Raw genomic sequence first — 23930 nt, 5'->3', positions numbered from 1 at the left:
ACTCTCGCAGGTATTTTCATTGTGTTAATTTGCCCGTGGCCATTCAGGCAACACTAAAACCAGAATTGCAGCAGATTTTGTGTTGTGCAAGACTATGGAAAAAGATCCCATAGCACAATTTTGAAAAAGAGCAGGAGAGTGCTCTACCGAACAGTTAACTCTATTTTTCTTCGCAGGCCCATGGCTGAGCTGATTTTCCTGTCAATTCAGCTCATCATCTTTCAAAAGGAGGATGGTGGGAATGCGACAGGAAGCTCTCACTATACCTGCACCTCTGATCTTGCCAAGTGGCAACATTAACTGACAGCATACCCCAAAGGTTTACTGCCCAAAGAGGGTTGTTATCACAACCCTTGGTGTGCTTAAAAATGGTGGTTACGCACAGCGCCCATCCTTCAGCCAAGCCTATTAGCCAGACACCCTCAGACTGCAGTTTGGTGTTTCAACTCCTCTCTCTCTCTCTCTCTCTCACTGTCCTTCTATCAGACCAGCCTTACTTGCTCTCTAGGTACACAATAGAGTTCATGTCCTATGGCAACAGCATTTAATAAGAATTCATTGCACTGGATAAAAGTGCTCAATTAAATCACAAAGCCTTTGCCTTTGCAAGAGGCAAATTAGCCGCACTGTGCATGTGATTTTCACCTCTAGTACAGAATATTGATGAAGGCGCATTTGCAATGTTCTGCTGGAAATTAGTTCAATTTCTATGCTAACCTGTTTAAATTACACTCATCGCTGCTTGTACTTTTTAATGAACCTCTCCATTTTGTTCTATTTATTCTTTCTGTCAGCCTATCGGAGATAAAATTAATCTTGTTGGCAGCTCGTTGTTCCAGAACTCACAACAGAAACATAAAAAATAGGTGCAGGAGGAGGCCATTCGGCCCTTTGAGCCAGCACCGCCATTCATTGTGATCATGGCTGATCGTCCCCAATCAATAACCCGTGCCTGCCTTCTCCCCATATCCCTTAACTCCACTAGTCCCTAGAGCTCTATCTTACTCTCTCTTAAATCCATCCAGTGATTTGGCCTCCACTGCCCTCTGTGGCAGGGAATTCCACAAATTCACAACTCTCTGGGTGAAAACGTTTTTTCTCACCTCAGTCTTAAATGGCCTCCCTTTTATTCTAAATCTGTGGCCCCTGGTTCTGGACTCGCCCAACATTGGGAACATTTTTCCTGCATCTAACTTGTCCAGCCCTTTTATAATTTTATATGTTTCTATAAGATCCCCCCTCATACTTCTAAACTCCAGTGAATACAAGCCTAGTCTTTTCATTCTTTCCTCATATGACAGTCTCGCCATCCCAGGGATCAATCTCGTGAACCTACGTTGCACTGCCTCAATCACAAAGATGTCCTTCCTCAAATTAGGAGACCAAAACTGTACACAATACTCCAGATGTGGTCTCACCAGAGCCCTATACAACTGCAGAAGAACACAAGAAACCAGGAGCAGGAGCAGGCCATTTTGTTCCCTAAGCCTGCCCTGCTATTCAGTATAATTGTGGCTGATCTCTGCTGACCCCAACTCCTTTTTTGTGCCAGTTCCTCCACTTTCATTGTTTCTGCTGATCCAGCCTTCACAACTCTATGGTCCAGAAAGTTCCAGAGATTCATCACCCTCCACGAAAAAATATTTCTATGCACCACTATTTTAAAAGACCAGTCTTATAACTGTGTGCCTTTGTTCAAGATTATCCCACATATGAAGCATCTCAACAAATATCCTGTCAAGCCCCCTTTAGTTTCTGACATGTTCCACTAAATCACCCCAAATTCTTCTAAACACCAAGGAATATAAATCCAAAATGTCCAGCCTCTCTTGAGAGGTCACCCCTCATTCTAGGAATTAGCCTAGTGGACTCCTTTGGACTGCCTCCAGTGGTACGCTACCTTTATTTTTTAGGGAAGGGGACCAAAACTGTGCACGATATTCTTGGTGTGACCTCACCCTACACCCTGTGCAACTGGAACAAAACCTCCCTATTTTTAAACTCCAAACCCCGTGCAATAAAGACCATCTTATGTTTGGTTTCTTCACAGCTTGTTATAGCTGCCTATTTACTCCAATTTCAGAGCAGGTTGTCCTACCATGGAGTTCCCCAACACCACCCACACATTGGCTCTTTGCACCAAGCTCTGCGGGATTCCACTGCAAATCTATAACACCATTTCAGCCAAGACTCTTTTCAACTGTTCGGTTGGTTACGCTGTGTAAATATCTGCAGATTATTTACTGGGGTATGCTGTCTAAATAGACTATACATTGCCATGAATAGCCTGGATGATGCAGTTTGTAATTGCAAACCAGCCAACGGATTGAAAGCATCAAAAATCGGGAATCAAAGATGACTTCATGCCAAATATAAATTCATACAAAATCAGAACTCTGAAATTGTGTAAAGATAAATAGCTTGGCTCTGTGTGGTTCAGCTTCAAATACATAACAAAGAAAGTAATTGCAGCAAACATGGCAATACCACTTACCTCATCTCCAACTGCAATGTCTATACTGACAATTGTTCCAGGCATTGGTGACATTATACTGTTGCCAACGTCCTCCAGCACCTTCTCAGGCATGTACTTATTCAGCTCTGCTGCTAGCTGGGTCAGCACTTGGACTTTGTACTAGAATCAAGGAACACAAAGTTTTCAAATAGGTTTTGCACTTGAAGAAAGTTATGCATATCATATTGCCAAGAAAACTTCATTCTCAACGTGCAGATTTTACCCCACTGTAACAATATATTTGTACTGACTCTGTGCTTGCCATCCCTAACTTCATTTGGATGCAAGGCACTTTTAGAAAGTTAAGCACAAAACCTAGGGCAGCAATGAAGAACAGTTCCATTATCACCAGAGCTGCCTTTCAAATGAGAGCACCTCACTGCCATTTGCACAATGTGTAAAACTTCCTTTACTTCAGATTTTAGAGATACAGCGTAGAAACAGGACCTTTGGGCCACCGAGTCCGCGCTGACCAGTGATCATCCGTACACTAACACACTAGGGACAATTTTACAATGTTTTACTAAAGACAATTAACCTACAAACCTGTACATCTTTGGAGTGTGGGAGGAAACTGGAGCACCCGGAGAAAACCCACACGGTCACGTGGAGAATGTACAGGCAGCACCCGTGGTCAGGATCGGACCCAGGTCTCTGGCGCTGTAAGGAAGCAACTCTACTGTTGTGCCACTGTGCCGCCCATGTGATACTGATGTGAAGATCAGGGAGCATCCATTGCAAACCTACTTGCTCCCATAACTATCTTAACTACTCCTTGTTCCATTCTGTTTCCTATAAGGACTCTATTCCATTCTCCTAGTTCCCCAGTCTCTGTCGCATTTGCTCTGATACTGAGAGTTTCCATTCAGATGCCTCTGAATCATGGGTATCCCTCCACCATTGTAAACAAAGTCCATAACTGCATCTCATCTATTTCTCGTGGCTCTGCCTTCAACCCCTTTGCACTGCGATAAAATAAGGATAGAGTTTCCTGGTCCTCACCTTCCATCCTATCAGCCTTCGCATTCACCAGTTTCCGCCAGCACCAAAGACATCCACTACCCAGCACATCCTCCCCCCTCTCAACCCTGTTCACATTTCTCAGGAGCCATTCCCTTCGAGATTCCCCAGTTCACTCTTCCTTTCCCACCAACCTGCCCAGCTTACATCACTTTCCCTTGCAACTGCAGGTGATGCAACATTTGTCCTTTCATCTCTTCACTTCCCATCTTCCAGGGACCAATTAGTCTTTCCAGCTGAAGTTGCATTTCTTCCAATCTAATGTACCGATTTCAGTGTTCGCAACTTCCAGTAGCTTGATTTTGTTGTGTATCATTGTTGCCAGGACTAGAGGGTCTGGGCTATAAGGAGAGGTTAAGTCTTTTGGACTCTATTCCTTGGAGCGCAGGAGGATGGGTGATCTTATAGAGGTGTATAAAATCATGAGAGGAATAGATCGGTACATGCACGGAGTATCTTGTCCAGAGTTGGTGAATCAAGGACCAGATGACATTGGTTTAAGGTGAAGGGGAAAATATTTAATAGGAATCTGAGGGGTAACTTTTTCACACAAAGGGTGGAGGATGTATCGAACAAGCTGCTAGAGGAGGTAGTTGAGGCTGGGACTATCCCAACATTTAAGAAACAGTTAGACAGATGCATGGATAGAACAGGTTTGGAGGGATATGGACCAAATGCAGGCAGGTGGGACTAGTGTAGCTGGGACATGTTGGCTGCTGTAGGCAAGTCAGGCCGAAGTGCCTGTTTCCACACTGCTTCACTCTATGACTCTGTCAGTTGTCCAATTGTGATATTGGCTCAGCCTGTTTGTTTATGCCTCTTACGATCCCTTTTTGGTCTTTTGACATGTTTTCCCCTGGGTCTCCTGGGAGTGGAGGGCATGCCCAGACTGACCTGCTGAGTTTGTCCTCCTGATCAGCATTTTGCAACCTCCATGGTCTTTTATCTATGCTCCCACTTTCTAACTGTTCCCTAATCTTGTTAACAGGTTATCCCCAAGGTCTCCCCAGTTTTACCCTCTCTGAGACATCCCGCTCTCCCACCCTCCATGCAACTTCACAGGCTGGTTTTGTCTCATTTCCAGTTCTAAAGGATGGTCTTCGACCTGAAACGTTGGCTTTCTTTTCCACAGATACAGCCTGACCTACTGAGTATTTTCAGCAATTTCTGTTTTTTTATCTGGGAGATGAAAGAGGTCACAGAGAAATATGAAAATGTATAAACCAACAATAATCATCACACACATGATAGTTAATGGGGCAGAGAGTTATAACATAGGTAGCAGGGTTGGGCAGGTTCCAGAAGGGTGTGCAGTGCAGAACCTGCCCCCAACGGAAGAGTTCAGTGAAGAGCTATAAAACCACCTGATGAGGATAACATTAGCATCTGAGCCAAGAAGACTTGGTTTTCATTGTCACCACCTGCAGGATAGACACAGATGTCCACCTGCTCAGAGGGAGTGAGGGGTGAAAATCACCATTGGGACGGCATGGTGACTTAGCTGTAGAGTTGCTGCCTTACAGCACCAGAGACCCAGGTTAAACCCTGGCTACGGGTGCTGTCTGTACAGAGTTTGTACATTTCCCCCATGGCGTGCTCCAGTTTTCTCCCACACTCCAAAGACGTACAGGTTTGTAGGTTAATTAACTTCAGTAAACATTATAAATTGTCCCCGTGAGTGTAGGATAATGCTAGTGTACAGGGATTGCTGGTCGGCGCAACCTTGGTGGGTCCAAGTGCCGGTTTGCGCGCTGTATCTCTAAACTAAACTAAACTCCTCAGGTCACCCTCGTGCAGTTCAGACATATCAACACAGGATCTTCTACAAAACAATACATAAATTAATTCCAGATGTTTTTATTCCGAATAGATTAGTTACACATCAGTTTAAAATATGAAAATGTCCGTCTCTATCATGCAATGTAGCTCCTGCAGATGGCAGCAGTCACTGCTGAAAATCTCTCCCAATATAAAATTAACATATAAACTGGGTCCGGTAGGAATTGGAAGATATTAACTAACAGTCGTTTTAATTGCTCTATTATTTTTGGTCTCTTGATTTGCGTGAAGCGTACTCAATTTCTTGGCACTTAGACCGCATGGGATTAAAGCAGTGAGCAGGTAGGTGTGGTGGTAGCAGCAAGGCTACCTCTCATCTCAGGCAACCAGAGACAGTGCAACTCACAAGGGCTCTTCAGCCTGAATCCCACTTCCCTTCCCCAGAACTAGGCTGAGGAACATTATCCACTTAAACCCTGTTCTTTAAGACTATACATCGGTTGAGATTTCAGATTTTCAAAACCAAAAAATGAAATTGATTTTTTTTTCTATTCTTGTCTCTTCTTTGGTACTGATATTTCACCCAAGGGTATGATTTTAGGTTTACATTTATTATAGACACGTGTACCAAGATACAGAGAAAAGCTTTGTTTGCATGCTATCCACGCAGATCAGATATACCCGTACATAGATACAATCAAGTCAAACTCAAGTACAATCTGCTGAGAAAGCAGAACAGGGCATGGAACATTTCCGTATCTCTCCACACAAGGATAGTAGACTACAACCTCGCAGATCAAGGGCCATTTGGTCCACTTTGCTACTCCAGGAGATATTCAAATAGTCCCATACTATGCTGCGTCATCAGGTCTGCATGGGTATTCTTTTGACGTGCATTTGCTGCTATATTGTTGAGAAAGTGGCACTAATACCACAACTGGTGATGGGATAACCCATCGGTTTCTGAAGATAATGGTTGAGGTCAGGAATAAAGGACACCGAAAAGAGCCTCTACTATGAAAAGGCAGGCAGGATGTTGGTTTAACTTCTCATCTAAAACATAGCTTCTCCAACAGCGTTGTCACCCTCAGCGATGGTCAGTCGTGCTCAGTGATGATCAGCATGAATTGTGTGCTCAGTCTCTCGTGACTTAAAGTTACAATTAGTGATGCAAAGCATTACATTTTGAATGTTAGACTTGCTGCCAGCCTTTACAAAGGGATTAAACCTAAATCCAGTACTGCTTGAAGACGTTAGTTAAACAGTGATTAACTTGCACAAACAGTCCCTGTAAATTCAAAGGCATCTAAATGAGGAGCTATTCGGCAAACTTTGGCAAAATCCAAGACATGCCCAAAATATTTTTATTCCAAAATACACTTTATTCATAATATTCAAATACTGGAGGACATTTTTAAGATGATATGGGATGTTTAAATGAGAATTACAAGAAGCTTTTTTATAGTGAATGATAGGTGCCTGGGGAAATGGTGGCAGCAGATATAATAGGAATATTTAAGAGGCATTTGAGCAGATACTTGAATAGGTAGGGAACAGGGAATGACCATATGCAGGCAAAGGCATAGTTGCTTATCATGGTCAGTTAGGATATTGTGGGGTGTAATGTTTGATGCTCTATATACAGTAAATAGGACCAGGACAAATCCTTCTGTATGTTCGTTGAACCATCAGGTCCTACAATGTCACTCATGTTTTCCTCTCAAACAATGCACCATGAAGTGTTTGAGAGGCTGTTAAACACGGCCAAGCACCTCCGTGTCAAGTGACGGTAGGACCTTAGACCACTGTAACTTAGTAGTGGTTGCATCCCAATTCAATGAGCCCTCAGCACGCAATCCCGCACTGTGGAACGTGCCCATTGACAGCATTCTCTTATGATCATCTCCTTACTCTGCCCCCTTATCAGATATATATATATATATACAAAGATATGAATTATAGTTACAACAGTTAGTGGACCATTGGGGATGGGAACAGCTGCTCAAAATGAAAGCCAATAGAATCCACTCATTGTTAAGGGCAGAATTGAATTGGAATGCAATCACTACTAAGGTACAGTGGTGAAGGTCTAAGGTCTTACGGCCACTTGACACCGAGGGGCTTGGCCGTGTTTACCAGCCTCTCAAACACTTCATGGTGTATTGTTTAAAAGGAAAACATGAGTGACATCGCCTTGGATGAACCAGGAGACCCACATTCTTCTGAGGACCAGATCCCGGGCATTCAGGTCTGGTGACGCAGAGGTCTATAAGGCCAGGTATGACCTTGACGAGGTCATCAAAAAGGACAAACCTGCTCAAAGCTGGAGGATGGCGCGGATGTTCGGCAACTGTGGCAGGGCTTGAATGCCATCACTTCCTACAAGGCGAAATCAGGAGGCAGCTCAAGTGACAGCGAAGCATCACTCCCAGACGGGCTCAATGCGTTCTATGCACGCTTTGAAAGGGAGAACACTGATGTGTCTCCCCGAGCCCCCATACAGTCACAGAGGCCGACCTCAGAAGATCCTTCAGGGGGGTTGAACCCTCGGAAAGCGCCTGGACCTGATGGTATACCCGGTCGAGTTATCAAAACCTGTGCAGACCAACTGGCTGGAGTTTTTGCGGACATTTTCAACCTCTCATTATTGAGGTTTGAGGTTCCCACCTGCTTTAAGTGGGCATCAATAATACCGGTGCCCAAGAAGAGTAAGGTGTCGTGCCTCAACGACTATCGACCAGTGGCACTATTGTCCGTGGTGATGAAGTGCTTTGAGAGGTTGGTTATGGTGCATATCAACTACCTCGACAAGAACCTCGACCCACAGCAGTTCACATACCATCACAACAGATCAATGGAGGATGCGATCTCACTGGCTCTCCACTCCGCACTGGACCACTTGGACAATAAAAACACTTACGTCAGGCTGGTGTTTATAGAATGCATACTGACAAGAATTGTAACATAGTTATATAGTAGTTTATTTAGTATATTTGTTTGCCTTGTATTATGGTGGTGGGTTCTGTTTTGTTTTATTGTATTGTAAATCATATTTTTAATAATTGAATACACTTTGTGAACAAAAAATATTTAAAAAGCTGGTTACCACGGCCTGGCCAAGCTGGCCATCCGCGAGTCACGGCGCCAAGCAGAAGAGGGCTCTGCCCAAGCCGGCTGCCTGCCTCTTTTCTGGGTTTACGTCCGTGCCTGGGTGGCGTTAGAGAGGGACTACACGCTGTTTATACGATGGTGGAAAGAGTAAAAAACTTCAAATTCCTGGGCGTGCATATTTCCGAAGATCTTTCCTGGACCCAGCACACTGATGCAATTATAAATAAAGCACATCAACGCCTCTACTTCCTGAGAAGATTACGGAGATTCGGTATGTCAGAGAGAACTCTCTTGAGCTACATCATGGCCTGGTTCGGCAATTCGAATCCCCGGGAGTGGAAAATACTGCAAAATGTTGGCAACACTGCCCAGTCCATCACCGGGTCTGACCTCCCCACCATCTAAGGGATTTATCGGAGTCGCTTCCTCAAAAAGGCAGCCAGCATCATCAGAGTCCCACACCATCCTGGCCACACACTTATTTCACTCCTGCGATCGGGAAATATAGAAAATAGGTGCAGGAGTAGGCCATTCGGCCCTTCGAGCCTGCACCGCCATTCAATATGATCATGGCTGATCATCCAACTCAGTATCCTGTACCTGCCTTCTCTCCATACCCCCTGATCCCTTTAGTCACAAGGGCCACATCTAACTCCCTCTTAAATGTAGCCAATGAACTGGCCTCAACTACCTTCTGTGGCAGAGAATTCCACAGATTCACCACTCTCTGTGTGAAAAATGTTTTTCTCATCTCGGTCCTAAAAGATTTCCCCATTATCCTTAAACTGTGACCCCTTCTTCTGGACTTCCCCAACATCGGGAACAATCTTCCTGCATCTAGCCTGTCCAACCCCTTAAGAATTTTGTAAGTTTCTATAAGATCCCTCCTCAATCCTCTAAATTCTAGCGAGTACAAGCTGAGTCTATCCAGTGGTTCTTCATATGAAAGTCCTGACATCCCAGGAATCAGTCTGGTGAACCCTCTCTGTACTCCCTCTATGGTAAGAATGTCTTTCCTTAGATTAGGAGACCAAAACTGTACGCAATACTCCAGGTGTGGTCTCACCAAGACCCTGTACAACTGCAATAGAACCTCCCTGCTCCTATACTAAAATCCTTTTGCTATGAATGCTAACATACCATTCGCTTTCTTCACTGCCTGCTGCACCTGCATGCCTACTTTCAATGACTGGTGTACCATGACACCCAGGTCTCGTTGCATCTCCCCTTTTCCTAATCGGCCACCTAATCGGAAAAAGGTACAGGAGCCTGAAAACTGTAACGTCCAGGTTCAGGAACAGCTTTTTACCTGCAGCCATCAGGATATTAAACACTACAACCTCAGATAAGCTCTGAACTACAGACTATTATTATTATTATTATTGCACTATTATTGTTTGTTTTTTGAGTATGTGTGTGTATGTGTATATGTATATATGTATGTGTGTACTTGTATGTATAAACACACACACACAGAATTTTTATTTCTCTCGTTTATCATATTGTTTACAGTGCACAAAGTTTACATATTTTGTTGTGCTGCAGCGAGTAAGAATTTCATTGTTCTATGTGGGACAATATCAAAGTAGCACCTTAAGGAAGAAAAAGAAGTGGAAAGGTAAAGTGGTTTAAGAAGAAGATTCCAGGGCCTGGGGCTCAGGTAACTGATATCGCAGCCTACAATGGTGGAGCATTGGAAAAATGGGGGTGCACGTCAGAAGTGGAGGATTACAGAGATTTGTTTTAGAGCTACAGCGTGGAAATAGGCCCCAAGGCCCACCGGGTCTGCGCTGATCAACGATCACCTGCACATTAGTTCCATCCCGCTAGGGAAAGGGACAATTTACAGAAGCCAATTAACCTACAAGCCTGCACGTCTTTGGAATGTGGGAGGAAACCATAGCACTTGGAGGAAACCCACGTAGTCACAAGGAAAATGTACAAACTCCAGACAATCGTCACCCACCCATAGTCAGGATTGATCCCGGGTCTATATTGATCCCGTGCTGTAAGGCAGCAACTCTACTGTTGCTCCACTGTGCCGCTCTGTAGGGTTGTGGAGCTTGAGTGATTCCAAAGGGCTTGGGGAAAGACGATGGAGTCATAGAGTCATACAACCTGGAAACTGGCCCTTCAGCCCAACTTGCTCATGCCAACCAACATGCCGCATCTACACTAGTCCCACCGACCTTCATTTGGCCCATATCCCTCCAAAACTATCCTATTCACGTACCTGTCCAAATGTTTTTTTTTTAAACTTTGTGATAGTACCTGCCTCAACAACCTCCTCCAGTAGCTTGTTCCATATACCTAAAACCCTTTAAGTTAAAAAATAATGGCTGCTAGGTTCCCTAGAATTATGACTACACATCAAAAATTAATCTGAAGCATACAATAGAATGCATCCTAAATACATATCTTTTTAATTATCAATTAATTTTGAAAACGGTATACTTAACATTAAATGTAATTACAATAATAACTCTTTTCTGTTTATACCTGAAATCCTGCCCAGTAACAAATAAATATTTATTCAGTAGGTAGGACAAAGTGGAAGTCAACTTGACTAAACTTGTTGTGGAGAGCACGTTGAACCAGTTACCATCATCTCTCATCAATGATACTTTCAATTCAATTATACTTTATTATCACGTATTCTTAGGTACACAGTGGAATTCTTTGTTTTGCATACAATGCACAAAGTGTACAAACAGTTGCTACGTATAAAGCGCCGACATAGTTACAGAAGTATTTGTTATAATCCTGATGGTCCCTTTTCGTTCTCAGCGGCCCGTCCTGCCGGGTCCCCCTTGGTTCTCTCGGTAGCCCCCTCCGCCAGGTCCCATTTTGTTCTCGACGGCCCGCTGGTACTCACGCGGGCCTATCCTTGGCCGACTGCCGGCACTCTTGCTGCTCCGCCCTCGGCTGACCTCCAGCACTTACACGAGCCCGTCCTTGACTGCCCACCGCTGGGACTCGCAGCCCGTCCTTGGCCGCTCGCCACCAGGTCTTTCCTTGGACGGCTCCACGGCGCTCACCTGGAGCTTCCCTGCTGTGCTGCCGCCGTGCTCCCCGGGAGCTATCCCACTACCATCAATGATAGAATTGGTGAGTTTTGTAATGACAGCTCTCCCATAAATATCAAGGATTCTCCAGGAAGCCATAATGTGTATGTATAATTGTGCATGTTGTATCGAATGTGTTGGCAAGTTTTTAATTCTCAAATATTCAAACACCATACCAAAGGGGAAAAAAAATTCTGCTTCAAATTTATGTTGCATTTTCCTGATGACTAATTATAACCGTTAGGATGATAATTGGCCAATTTGGATCCACTCTGCTTTTTGTGGACTTGATGTCTCCAGGCAATCTTCCACTTTGTCAGGTAGGCGCCAGTGTTGCATCTGTATGGGCACAGCATGGCTGGAGGTGCAGCTATTTCAGGAGCACCAGTCTTCAGTACTCAACCAGGATGTTGTCAGATCCTATAGCCTTTGTGGTGTCCAGCTGTTTCTTAATATCACATGGAACAAACTTGAATGGTTGAGGACTACCTTCTGAGATCATGGGGACCTCGGGGGAGGTTAGACTCGATCATCTGTGAAGCAGTTCTGTAATAAAACCAGAAAACCCTGACAAAGCTCAGCAGACCAGACGGCATCTGTGGAGAAATAGAGTTAATGTTTCAGGTCTGGGACCCACTAACTAGCCAGTTTTGCCTCCCATCCCATCTTCCCAGCATAGTCTGGTACGCTGGGCATGTAACAGTAAACCAGACTATACAAAACCATCAACACACCAAAGGAAGTTTGGTGTAGAAGGTTAAGCTGATTTTAACTGTCCCTTGATAACCACAGTATTTCAGTCTATTGGAGAAAATCCCTTTGTTTCACTCATTCGTGTCTAGTCAGAGGTTATGGGGAGAAGGCAGGAGAATGGGATTAGGAGGGAGAGAAAGATCAGGCATGATTGCATGGCCTAATTCTGCTCCTATCACATGATCCTATGAAGCCCTTACATTTGTCCTGATGCAGGGTCTTGAATCAAAGCATCTTTTGCCTCTGCAGATGCTGCTTGACTCACTGAATTCTCCCAGCATTCTGTTTTTTTAAATCCACATTTCAGCATCTAGTTTATTTTGTCTTGTTTGTCTCTCAGTTCTGATGATGGGTCCCAGACCTGAAATGTTAACCCGCAGAGTGCCTCCAACATTTTCTGTTCTTATGTCAGATTTGCAGCAGCTGCAATATTTGCGATTTTCATGTGGTTTGCATATGCATTACATCCATAGCAAACATCATCCATGAAATAAATCCATTACATCCATAGCAAACATCATCCATGAAATAAATATTTTCGTATTATCACATGGTCCATGCAAGTTGTTCTTGCTCAGAGAGATTGTCCATTTTCTGCCAATACATGTTAGGAGTGGACTGCTGTTACTTCATCTCATTGCAATCAAACACCAGATGCAGGTAAATTACCTTTAGAAGAGGTAAAAGCTACAGGCACGTGCGGACAGAAGTAAAGTGCATGAGGGCTGTCATGGAAACTGCTGCTCCCCAACGACAGCAGTGGGCCACTGACAACATTCAGCAAGAGTTTGCAGGTGTCAATTTAAGAAGACCAAAGAAATTCAAAATGTGTCTAAAGACTTACCAAATTCTACAGGTATACAATAGAAAAACCCTATCAGGATCATCACAGATTGGTTTTGCAATTGTTCTGTCCAAGATTGCAAGGAGTTGCAGAGAGTTGTGGCCGCAGCTCAGTCCATCATGCAAACTACCTCCCCTACATTTTTTTTTTTTAGATGTTTTTATTAAGGACAGTGCATGTTTATAAACATTTGCATGCAATACGCAAGATTATAGCTATAGGCTAATTTCCATCTGTAGTCCCTCTGGTAAACCAGGTTAACACATCACAACACATTCAATCCATAAGAAAAGAATCAAAACAAAACAAAAGACAAACAAAAAACATAACAAAACAGACAATAAAGTTAAAAAGTACCAATAAAAGACTGCCAGATGATTATATTACGGTTGATTATGAATACAGGTTTGATTTTCCAGTAACCATTTTTTGAGTTGTTTTGTAAATGTGGTGATGGTTGGCAGATCCCGTATGAAGCAGGGGATCGCGTTCCAGGTATGCGACGCTCTATAGGAAAATACTGTCTGGCCAAATACACTTTTCTTAAACGGGACAACACACTCACCCCTGGATGCTGCTCTTGTCGACCTATTTATGTTCTTCTTTATAAATTCTTTTAACGGAGGTGGGGCTAGTCCATGGATGATTTTATAAACTAAAATTGAGTCTGAATAATTTATTAAATTTTCCCAGCTCAGCAGATCAAATTTTTTAAGGATGCTACATTGACTCGGTCCGCACCACGCTGCCTTGGGAAAGCATCCAGCATAATCAAGCACCAGTGAAAGAGCACTCAGATTATCATGCTGAAAGCTAATGCCTAGACTGGGACTGGATTCATTCGGGGTAGAAAGCCGACAGATCAAGTGTCAGGATTCAGCAGTAGGGGAGGTGATGGAAACAAGTAGGCAAGGTAGTGGGGTACGAGGAAGGATGTCTGGGTGGAAGATTGGAATCCGGTGGTAAGCTTGGTTTGAAATGGAGGTAAATGGGTGATGTTTTATATATTTTAGACTATGACATAGACTGGGGTGGAGAGGGGGCACGGTGAATTTAGGGGTCAGAACGGAAACTGGTGGGTGGGGGAGAGAGCCCATAAGTAGGTATGACTCTCACCATAGTGGGGTCAGTGCTGAAGACCCCCTTCACAAGTTATAGTAGTAAAATTAGGCCATTCGGCCCATCGAGTCTACTCCACCATTCAATCATGGCTGATCTCTGCCTTCTAATCCCATTTTCCTGCCTTCTCCCCATAACCCTTGACACCCGTTCTAATCAAGAATTTGTCTATCTCTGCCTTTAAAATATCCACTGACTCGGCCTCCACAGCCCTCTGAGGCAATAAATTCCACAAATTAACTACCCTCTGACTAAAGAAGTTCCTCCTCACCTCCTTCCTAAAACAGCGCTCTTTAATTCTGAGGGTATGACCTCTGGTCCTAGACTCACCCACCAGTAGAAATATCCTTTCCACATCCACTCTATCTATACCTCATTATTCTCTAAGTTTCAAACATGTCCCGGCAGTAACTTTAAAATTATTCTGTCCCCACAATACCGTGAAAATGTATGTTGCCCAGGGAATTAAGTCACACGCATCTTGTCCATTAAGCCCTGCCAAGATCTGAGACCTCTCAGGTTTCTCTTTACCTTCAAAATAAAGAGACTCTGTTTGATCAACATTCCTTAAATGTATTTCTCATGCTTGTGTTGCTTTTTTGTGCACTTCATACCCATTTATGGCTCAAGGTTAAATTGCAGTCATGAAATTATAACATATTACTTGGCTGTGCTCTAGAATTTCCTTCTGCGAGTACTACACCTTTGTCCATTTAAAGACATTTTAGAAACCACATCACTGACTGAGCTCTTGATCACCTTTGCTAATGTCTCCTGGTGTGGCTTGGTGACAAATTTCATGTTCTTCTGCAGTACATCTTGGGAAGTTTTAGTACATTAATGACATTGCAGTAATGACAAGTTATTGATTTCTTGATTAAATTTTTTCTTCATACTAGATTTGGTACGTATATATTTTGTAAGCCAGAGAGTTGTTTATGACTTTTTTGCATAGAAATCAAGTCAGTGTTTTCACCCAGTGTTCCCACTCAAATATAGATTCAATGGACATGTTCAAGCTTTTTGAACAATGAGTTGATGGCATTCCAGATTTAGAATAAGTATTAAAGAAAAGCTGAAGATAGACACAAAAAGCTGGAGTAACTCAGCGGGACAGGCAGCATCTCTGGAGAGAAGACAAGCTGGAAAGGTAATGCAAAGAGCTTAATTATATGAATCCTATTCACGCAACATGAAATCATTCTTAACTTCCTGCACATTTAATTGTAATTAAAAACTATATATTAAAGACTGGTAATCATAACTGACCCTGAAAAAATAGGCTTAGTGAAATTAAAAATAAACTCTGCAGTGAAAATTTCACCATTTTCCTGATTAATTGAATCCTGGCACCAACTGCGAAAGACAAATGTTGTCAAGTGACTATGCTAATGTTGATGAGGCCAAGCAGTAAAGCCCACAGAAGTATTCTCTTGGACAGCAAATCAGGAAGTAAAAATCTCTAATCTTTAATTTCTAAAATACTGTTTTATAAACTTTGAAGTAAACGTTTGGACGTTCAGATTAGATCAAGGCAGTAGTAGTTAACTATAAACCTTAAAAATATAATAAGCTATGGATGTATAAGTATTTAAGGAAATTGGACCACATATGTTAAAGTAGCTTTAGGGGACAGGTAATTGTGGCACAATGCACCTTTAAAAACTCAAGTTCACATCATTCAGTGAAACCTTATAGTTCTGGTTTTTATACTGATAGTGCTTTGCGAATAAATAACACATTAGTGATCACCAGATCCACAAAAAGGTATTCTTCATAGGAAAAGTAAACATCTGCCAACTTTAACTTCATGAGTGCAAACTCCCAGAGCTATTGTCATTTTTCTCCTTTATAACAGGAAGCACTTAGAATCTCATCAATGTTCCCAATGCAAAGCCAAAGATAAAGCAAAACTTGTACTTTCCAGAGGTTTTTTATTAAAACTAAACGATTCTGGATTTTCGGGGAGCAGTGAATCATCTACATTTGCCCCCCTTTCACCCGTTAGATCTGCACTATCCTACCGAGGATCCTTTCACAGCAGCTTTGCTTGACAGGCCAGGAATGATTTGATCAAGGACGCCTTGAACCGTGCAGGATACCAGCTGTAAGTTACCCAAACTCCACCACCTCCCCATCAAGGGGGACACGCGCAGCAGGCAAACAGCAACATCACCTCCTGCAGCTTTTCCTGCAAATCCCATATTTTCCTGATTTGGAAATGCATTGACATTCCATCATGGTCAGAGTTCAGATACACCCTGCCTGTGCAAACTTCACCACATAGACCGCAGCAGATCATAGCGGCACTCACCACCTGGTTCTCAAGCACAAACAGGGATTGCTAGCTTTGCTAGAGGTGCCCACATCCAGGAAGGAATGAGTAACATCCCAGCCAAGAAATGCTTTCTTCAGCTGGATAAGCCTTACCCCCCTAAATACCAGCCATCAACCCCACAGTGTTTGAATATTTGTTGAATGTTTTTCATAAATACGTAATGTTTATTAAAAAATGAGATAAATGAAAAGATTTATAAACTTTATCAATAAAATTTAAACTTTAAAATAATTATGTTCACTCAATAAATTAAAAAGAAATAGAAACTACCTGAAACTTCCTTCCTTCACCCCCTCATAGTAATTCTTCTTGATTCTATACTTGAATGGAATTGTTGAACCCATGTCTGGTCCAACATAAGAGAAGGTTCAATGGCTGACCTATCACTATTATTAATAGGGAACTGGAGAACACAGTCAGAACACCAGCAGTGAGGATCCTTCGGGAAGTTCAGGACTTCCACATACACACGCTTCATGCAATACAGTATCCCACCTTTGTCTATGTTTTGATTTTCCATTTGATTAAAAGAAATGCACTTTTCATAACCTTAGAATGATTTAAATCTAATAAAATGTAATTGCTATTAAGCATTAAAATTAAAAATTGATCAATCTACTAATGTGTTAAAACATAATAGATCAACTGAGCAAAACCAATCATTGAAAGCTGACAATCCCAGCTAAGCCTTGGTCCACATTCCCCCATTAAAAAGCCTATAAGCAATTGCATGCCACCACATAAGTCTCCCTTTCTGCTTATAAGAAATTAGAAAATGCCTGCTCAAGCTGTAAATGATGACGCATGGAGAACCAGGCTGCATTCATCTTCAGTCACTGGAGCAGCCTGTTACCATACTGCTTTGACAACTCCATCAGTGAAATCTCAACGTAGCTGTCAATCACAATGCATCATTTAATCCAACAACACACTGAGGAGGTTCCATATCAACTACATGACAGCATCTTGACAGCTCTATTTATGGACAAGTCTAGTTGTTTACCACTGCTGTCGTAATTAGAACAAACCCACAGGTCTAAATATATTCAAATCCCATGCTTTTTTTTTTCTCCTTCTGCATTTCAACGCACTGCATCCTTCCTTTCTGCATTGTGCAGAATTCAAAGGGCTGTGTTCGAATCGGTCAATACAAGCACCTCAGTACCAGTTTCCTATTATTAAGTGAATGGTAAAGTTCAGCACAAAGCCAGTCTGCTTCACATTAGCCAGCAGATGAATCAGGGCAAACACTTATTTTAATTCCAGATAGAAAAAGCAGAGGCTGGGGTATTTAGCATACTCTTTACTTCGGAACGAGATGTTAATTGTGCACCATTACCTCCAAACTGCTAGCTTTGTTGTATTAATCACTGTGCTAATTGATGCAAAGCTAAAGCTATTGCCGCAGGCAACACAGCCTCAGAATAAGAAGGAAAGATGGCGGAGAATGAATCATCAACGAAAACCATAAGGTGCTGCTTTGAAAACACTTTGAAAACTCTCACCCACAAGCAGCTCTGTACAAACTATCAAACCAAGCGTGTGTGGAAAATTAATTTTGTTTTTCATTCTATTAGAAAAAGGATGAAAGATTTCTTAGCAATTCCTTGAATCATTATTAAAAACCCTATTGGATTTTCCTTAATCTGCTACACTTGAGAAAGCACCAAATCCTGTGGTACAATCTCCAGTCAAGGTCTTCCGATTTATGCTACTTAGGAAGCACGTTGTTATATTTTTTGCTCAAAAATGTTATATGCAGTTCTCTAATTCTATTAACTATCTAGCTTTGGAAATGTTCAAATGTTATATAATGTGACTGTTGCGGTTGGAAACGGCAACAAACATCTGGTTTACACCCCAGTGGTATGAACATTGACTTCTCCAATTTCAGGTACTCCCTGCTTTCTGCTTCTTTCCCCTCCCCTTCCCAGCTCTCCCACAGCCCACTGTCTCCACATCTTCATTTCTTCTTCCCGCCCCCCCCCCCCCACCCTCAAATCAGTCTGAATAAGGGTCTCGACCCGAAACTTCGCCTATTTCCTTCGCTCCATAGATGCTGCCTCACCCCTTGAGTTTCTCCAGCATTTTTATCTACCTTCGATTTTTCAGCATCTGCAGTTCCTTCTTAAACATCTGGTAAGTCAAGTTAGTTTTATAAAGTTGATATTATTGAAGAGACAAACGACAATCTTGCAGACTTAGGTTTAATAGGCACCAGAAGGGTAACTTTTTCACACAAAGATTGGTGGCTGTATGGAGTGAGTTGCCCGGGGAGGTAGTTGTGACAAGTACTAATCCAACGTTTAGAAACATTTAGACAGGTACATGGATATGACGTTTAGAGGGATATGGGCCAAATGCAGGCAGGTGGGGCTAGCATAGATGAGATGTTGGTTGGTGTGGACAAGTTGGGCCCATGGGCCTGTATGACTCTATGACTATTACTACGTTGTGGAATATCACATGAGCACAGGCTCCAACCATTGAAGGTATTGGACAAGTTGATTGGGGTATTAGAGTTCCGGTGGCGCTGCGAGTCGTCTGCCTCGCCTGCAGCAGGTTCGTTGTTTCGACTTTTTTTTTTTTTTTTTTTAGTATGTCCAAAAGTATGTTTTAGTGTTCCTCTGTATGTCTTGTGTGGGGGATGGTGGGTGGGAATAGGGGGAAACCGTTTTTCAGGCACCGTTTTTCAGGCACACTCAGAACTGCTGTAGCTTTGGGAGCAACAACAGCAGCAGCAGGAGGAGCTAGCAAGAGATACGACTGATTGGCTCTAGCCCAAGTGGGAGGAGAGAAGTGAAAACAGTTTAAGTACAGGTCAAGGACAGGCAGACTTGACTCAGAACTGCTGTAGCTTTGGGAGCAACAACAGCAGCAGCAGGAGGAGATTAGCAAGAGATACGACTGATTGGCTCTAGCCCAAGTGGGAGGAGAGAAGTGAGTCAGTGCTGGGAAAACAGCTGAAAACTGAGGAATTTGGTTTGTAAATTGGTAAATCAGGCAATTTATCAGTCAATTTAAGTAAGACTGCTCTTAGGGAGCGGCAGTGAGTGAAGTGCCCTGTGAGAAAAGTGTGAGTCTTTGGCTCGAGAGTCTTCGGCGAGGAGGCTGAGGAGAGGAGACTACGCAAAACACTGCAGAGGGAGAGACGAAAGAAGGAGATGTCAGGCAAGCTGATTCAGTGTGATGCTTGCATTATGTGGGAGGTCAAGGACACCGCTGGTGCCTCTGGCTGCTACAAATACGAAAAGTGCATCCAGGTAGAGCTCCTGAAGGGCCGTGTTGGGGAACTGGAGAAGCAAGTGGATGACCTCCGGTTCGTCCGAGAAACGGAGTCGTTCCTTGACAAGTCTTACAGTACGATTGTTACACCAAAGGTACTGGAAGAGAGAAGGTGGGAGACAGTGAGAACGGGAGGGAAGCATGGAATGCCAACGTCCCCGGGTGTTGTACCTCTTGTGAACAGGTTCACCCACTTAGAAGCTGTCGGGACAGAAGAGGTGTTTACACTGGGCGGCGGACTGGCTTGTGATGCGAATAGGGCTGTTGAGCCAAAACCAAAAAGGCCTAAGGCAGGCAACGCCATTGTAGTCGGAGACTCCATTGTGAGAGGTACGGACAGGGGTTTCTGCGGCAACAGACGGGATGCGAGGATGGTGTGCTGCCTTCCTGGTGCCAGGATCCAGGATGTCACGGACAGAGTGCAGAAAATCCTCAAGGGCGAAGGTGAACATCCGGAAGTGGTAGTGCATGTCGGCACAAACGATGTCGGAAAGAAGGGGATGAATATTCTGCAGCGTGACTTTAGAGAGCTCGGAAAAATGCTGAAAAGCAGGACCTCCAGGGTTGTTATCTCCGGTTTGCTTCCAGTTCCTCGTGCTGGCGAGAGCAGGAACAGGGAGATACGGGACCTGAACGTGTGGCTGAGGAACTGGTGCACGGGGCAGGGATTTAGATTCTTAGATCACTGGGATCTGTTTTGGGGTAAGGGGGAACTGTACAAAAGGGACGGATTGCATCTTAACAGGTGTGGGACCAGCATTCTGGCAGGCAGGTTTGCCACTGCTACACGGGTGGTTTTAAACTGAATAAGGGGGGTGGGGTGTCGAATGGGCTAGTGGAGGATGGAGTTAAAGGGAAAGGATTTCTTAAATGTGTGAGCGTAGAGACAGAGGGGTGTAAAATGAGGGTAGAAGCAATGGGTAGCAAGGTGAAAAGTAAAAGTGGCAGGCCGGAAAATCCAGGGCAAAAATCAAAAAGGGCCACTTTTCAACAAAATTGTATAAGGGGTAAGAGTGTTGTAAAAACAAGCCTGAAGGCTTTGTGTCTCAATGCAAGGAGCATTCGTAATAAGGTGGATGAGTTGAATGTGCAGATAGCTATTAATGACTATGATATAGTTGGGATCACGGAGACATGGCTCCAGGGTGACCAAGGCTGGGAGCTGAACATCCAGGGATATTCAATATTCAGGAGGGATAGAGAGAAAGGAAAAGGAGGTGGGGTAGCGTTGCTGATTAGAGAGGAGATTAACGCAATGGAAAGGAAGGACATTAGTTTGCAGGATGTGGAATCGGTATGGGTAGAGCTGCGAAACACTAAGGGGCAGAAAACGCTGGTGGGTGTTGTGTACAGGCCACCTAACAGTAGTAGTGAAGTTGGAGATGGTATCAAACAGGAAATTAGAAATGCGTGCGACAAAGGCAAAACCGTTATAATGGGTGACTTCAATCTACATATAGATTGGGTGAATCAAATTGGCAGGGGTGCTGAGGAAGAGGATTTTTTGGAATGTATGCGGGATAGTTATCTAAATCAACATGTAGAGGAACCAACGAGAGAGCAGGCTATTTTAGACTGGGTATTGAGTAATGAGGAAGGGTTAGTTAGCAGTCTTGTTGTACGTGCCCCCTTGGGCAAGAGTGACCATAATATGGTTGAGTTCTTCATTAGGATGGAGAGTGACATTGTTAATTCAGAAACAATGGTTCTGAACTTAAAGAAATGTAACTTTGAGGGTATGAGACGTGAATTGGCCAAGATTGACTGGCAATTAATTCTAAAAGGGTTGACGGTGGATATGCAATGGAAGACATTTAAAGACTGCATGGATGAACTACAAAAATTGTTCATCCCAGTTTGGCAAAAGAATAAATCAGGGAAGGTAGTGCATCCGTGGATAACAAGGGAAATCAGGGATAGTATCAAAGCGAAGGATGATGCGTACAAATTAGCCAGAAAAAGCAGCATACCGGAGGACTGGGAGAAATTCAGAGACCAGCAGAGGAGGACAAAGGGCTTAATTAGGAAAGGAAAAATAGATTATGAAAGAAAACTGGCAGGGAACATAAAAACTGACTGCAAAAGTTTTTATAGATATGTGAAAAGAAAGAGATTAGTTAAAACAAATGTAGGTCCCTTGCAGTCAGAAACGGGTGAGTTGATCATGGGGAACAAGGATATGGCGGACCAATTGAATAACTACTTTGGTTCCGTCTTCACTAAGGAAGACATAAATAATCTGCCGGAAATAGCAGGGGACCGCGGGTCAAAGGAGTTGGAGGAATTGAGTGAAATCCAGGTTAGCCGGGAAGTGGTGTTGGGTAAATTAAATGGATTAAAGGCCGATAAATCCCCAGGGCCAGATAGGCTGCATCCCAGAGTACTTAAGGAAGTAGCTCCAGAAATAGTGGATGCATTAGTAATAATCTTTCAAAACTCTTTAGATTCTGGAGTAGTTCCTGAGGATTGGCGGGTAGCAAACGTAACCCCACTTTTTAAGAAGGGAGGGAGAGAGAAAACGGGGAATTACAGACCAGTTAGTCTAACATCGGTAGTGGGGAAACTGCTAGAATCAGTTATTAAAGATGGGATAGCTGCACATTTGGAAAGTGGTGAAATCATTGGACAAAGTCAGCATGGATTTACAAAAGGTAAATCATGTCTGACGAATCTTATAGAATATTTCGAGGATGTAACTAGTAGCGTGGATAGGGGAGAACCAGTGGATGTGGTGTATCTGGACTTCCAGAAGGCTTTCGACAAGGTCCCACATAAGAGATTAGTTTACAAACTTAAAGCACACGGCATTGGGGGTTCAGTATTGATGTGGATAGAGAACTGGCTGGCAAACAGGAAGCAAAGAGTAGGAGTAAACGGGTCCTTTTCACAATGGCAGGCAGTGACTAGTGGGGTACTGCAAGGCTCAGTGCTGGGACCCCAGCTATTTACAATATATATTAATGATCTGGATGAGGGAATTGAAGGCAATATCTCCAAGTTTGCGGATGACACTAAGCTGGGGGGCAGTGTTAGCTGTGAGGAGGATGCTAGGAGACTGCAAGGTGACTTGGATAGGCTGGGTGAGTGAGCAAATGTTTGGCAGATGCAGTATAATGTGGATAAATGTGAGGTTATCCATTTTGGTGGCAAAAACAGGAAAGCAGACTATTATCTAAATGGTGGCCGACTAGGAAAAGGGGAGATGCAGCGAGACCTGGGTGTCATGGTACACCAGTCATTGAAAGTGGGCATGCAGGTGCAGCAGGCAGTGAAGAAAGCGAATGGTATGTTAGCTTTCATAGCAAAAGGATTTGAGTATAGGAGCAGGGAGGTTCTACTGCAGTTGTACAGGGTCTTGGTGAGACCACACCTGGAGTATTGCGTACAGTTTTGGTCTCCAAATCTGAGGAAGGACATTATTGCCATAGAGGGAGTGCAGAGAAGGTTCACCAGACTGATTCCTGGGATGTCAGGACTGTCTTATGAAGAAAGACTGGATAGACTTGGTTTATACTCTCTAGAATTTAGGAGATTGAGAGGGGATCTTATAGAAACTTACAAAATTCTTAAGGGGTTGGACAGGCTAGATGCAGGAAGATTGCTCCCGATGTTGGGGAAGTCCAGGACAAGGGGTCACAGCTTAAGGATAAGGGGGAAATCCTTTAAAACCGAGATGAGAAGAACTTTTTTCACACAGAGAGTGGTGAATCTCTGGAACTCCCTGCCACAGAGGGTAGTCGAGGCCAGTTCATTGGCTATATTTAAGAGGGAGTTAGATGTGGCCCTTGTGGCTAAGGGGATCAGAGGGTATGGAGAGAAGGCAGGTAAGGGATATTGAGTTGGATGATCAGCCATGATCATATTGAATGGCGGTGCAGGCTCGAAGGGCCGAATGGCCTACTCCTGCACCTAATTTCTATGTTTCTATGTTTCTATGTTTCTACCTCGACGGAGATGCGACTTTCTTCCTTGTCGCTTCTTCGCCTCCCTCCTTGTGGCCTTACACTTGGCTTGGTGCGGCCTTTCCCGGAGTCGGGCCCAGAGCTTCAGCGGCGGCGCAGCCGGGACCTTAACATCACGGGCTCAGAGCTTCAGCCGCTG

At 43.5% G+C, this 23930-nt stretch overlaps 1 protein-coding gene across 1 annotated transcript in view; it reads right to left on the bottom strand.

The window, feature by feature from the left end:
- Window positions 1-23930, bottom strand: part of pcca (propionyl-CoA carboxylase subunit alpha) — a 437485-nt gene that overhangs the window by 23101 nt on the left and 390454 nt on the right. The window contains exon 22 of the mRNA XM_033023091.1: window positions 2495-2635. Within this exon, the coding sequence (XP_032878982.1) occupies window positions 2495-2635 (141 nt within the window). The remainder of the gene's footprint in view (window positions 1-2494; window positions 2636-23930) is intronic.

Source organism: Amblyraja radiata, chromosome 6, assembly GCF_010909765.2.
Source record: "Amblyraja radiata isolate CabotCenter1 chromosome 6, sAmbRad1.1.pri, whole genome shotgun sequence".
NCBI lineage: Eukaryota > Metazoa > Chordata > Chondrichthyes > Rajiformes > Rajidae > Amblyraja > Amblyraja radiata.
This window is presented reverse-complemented; position numbering and strand designations above follow the sequence as displayed.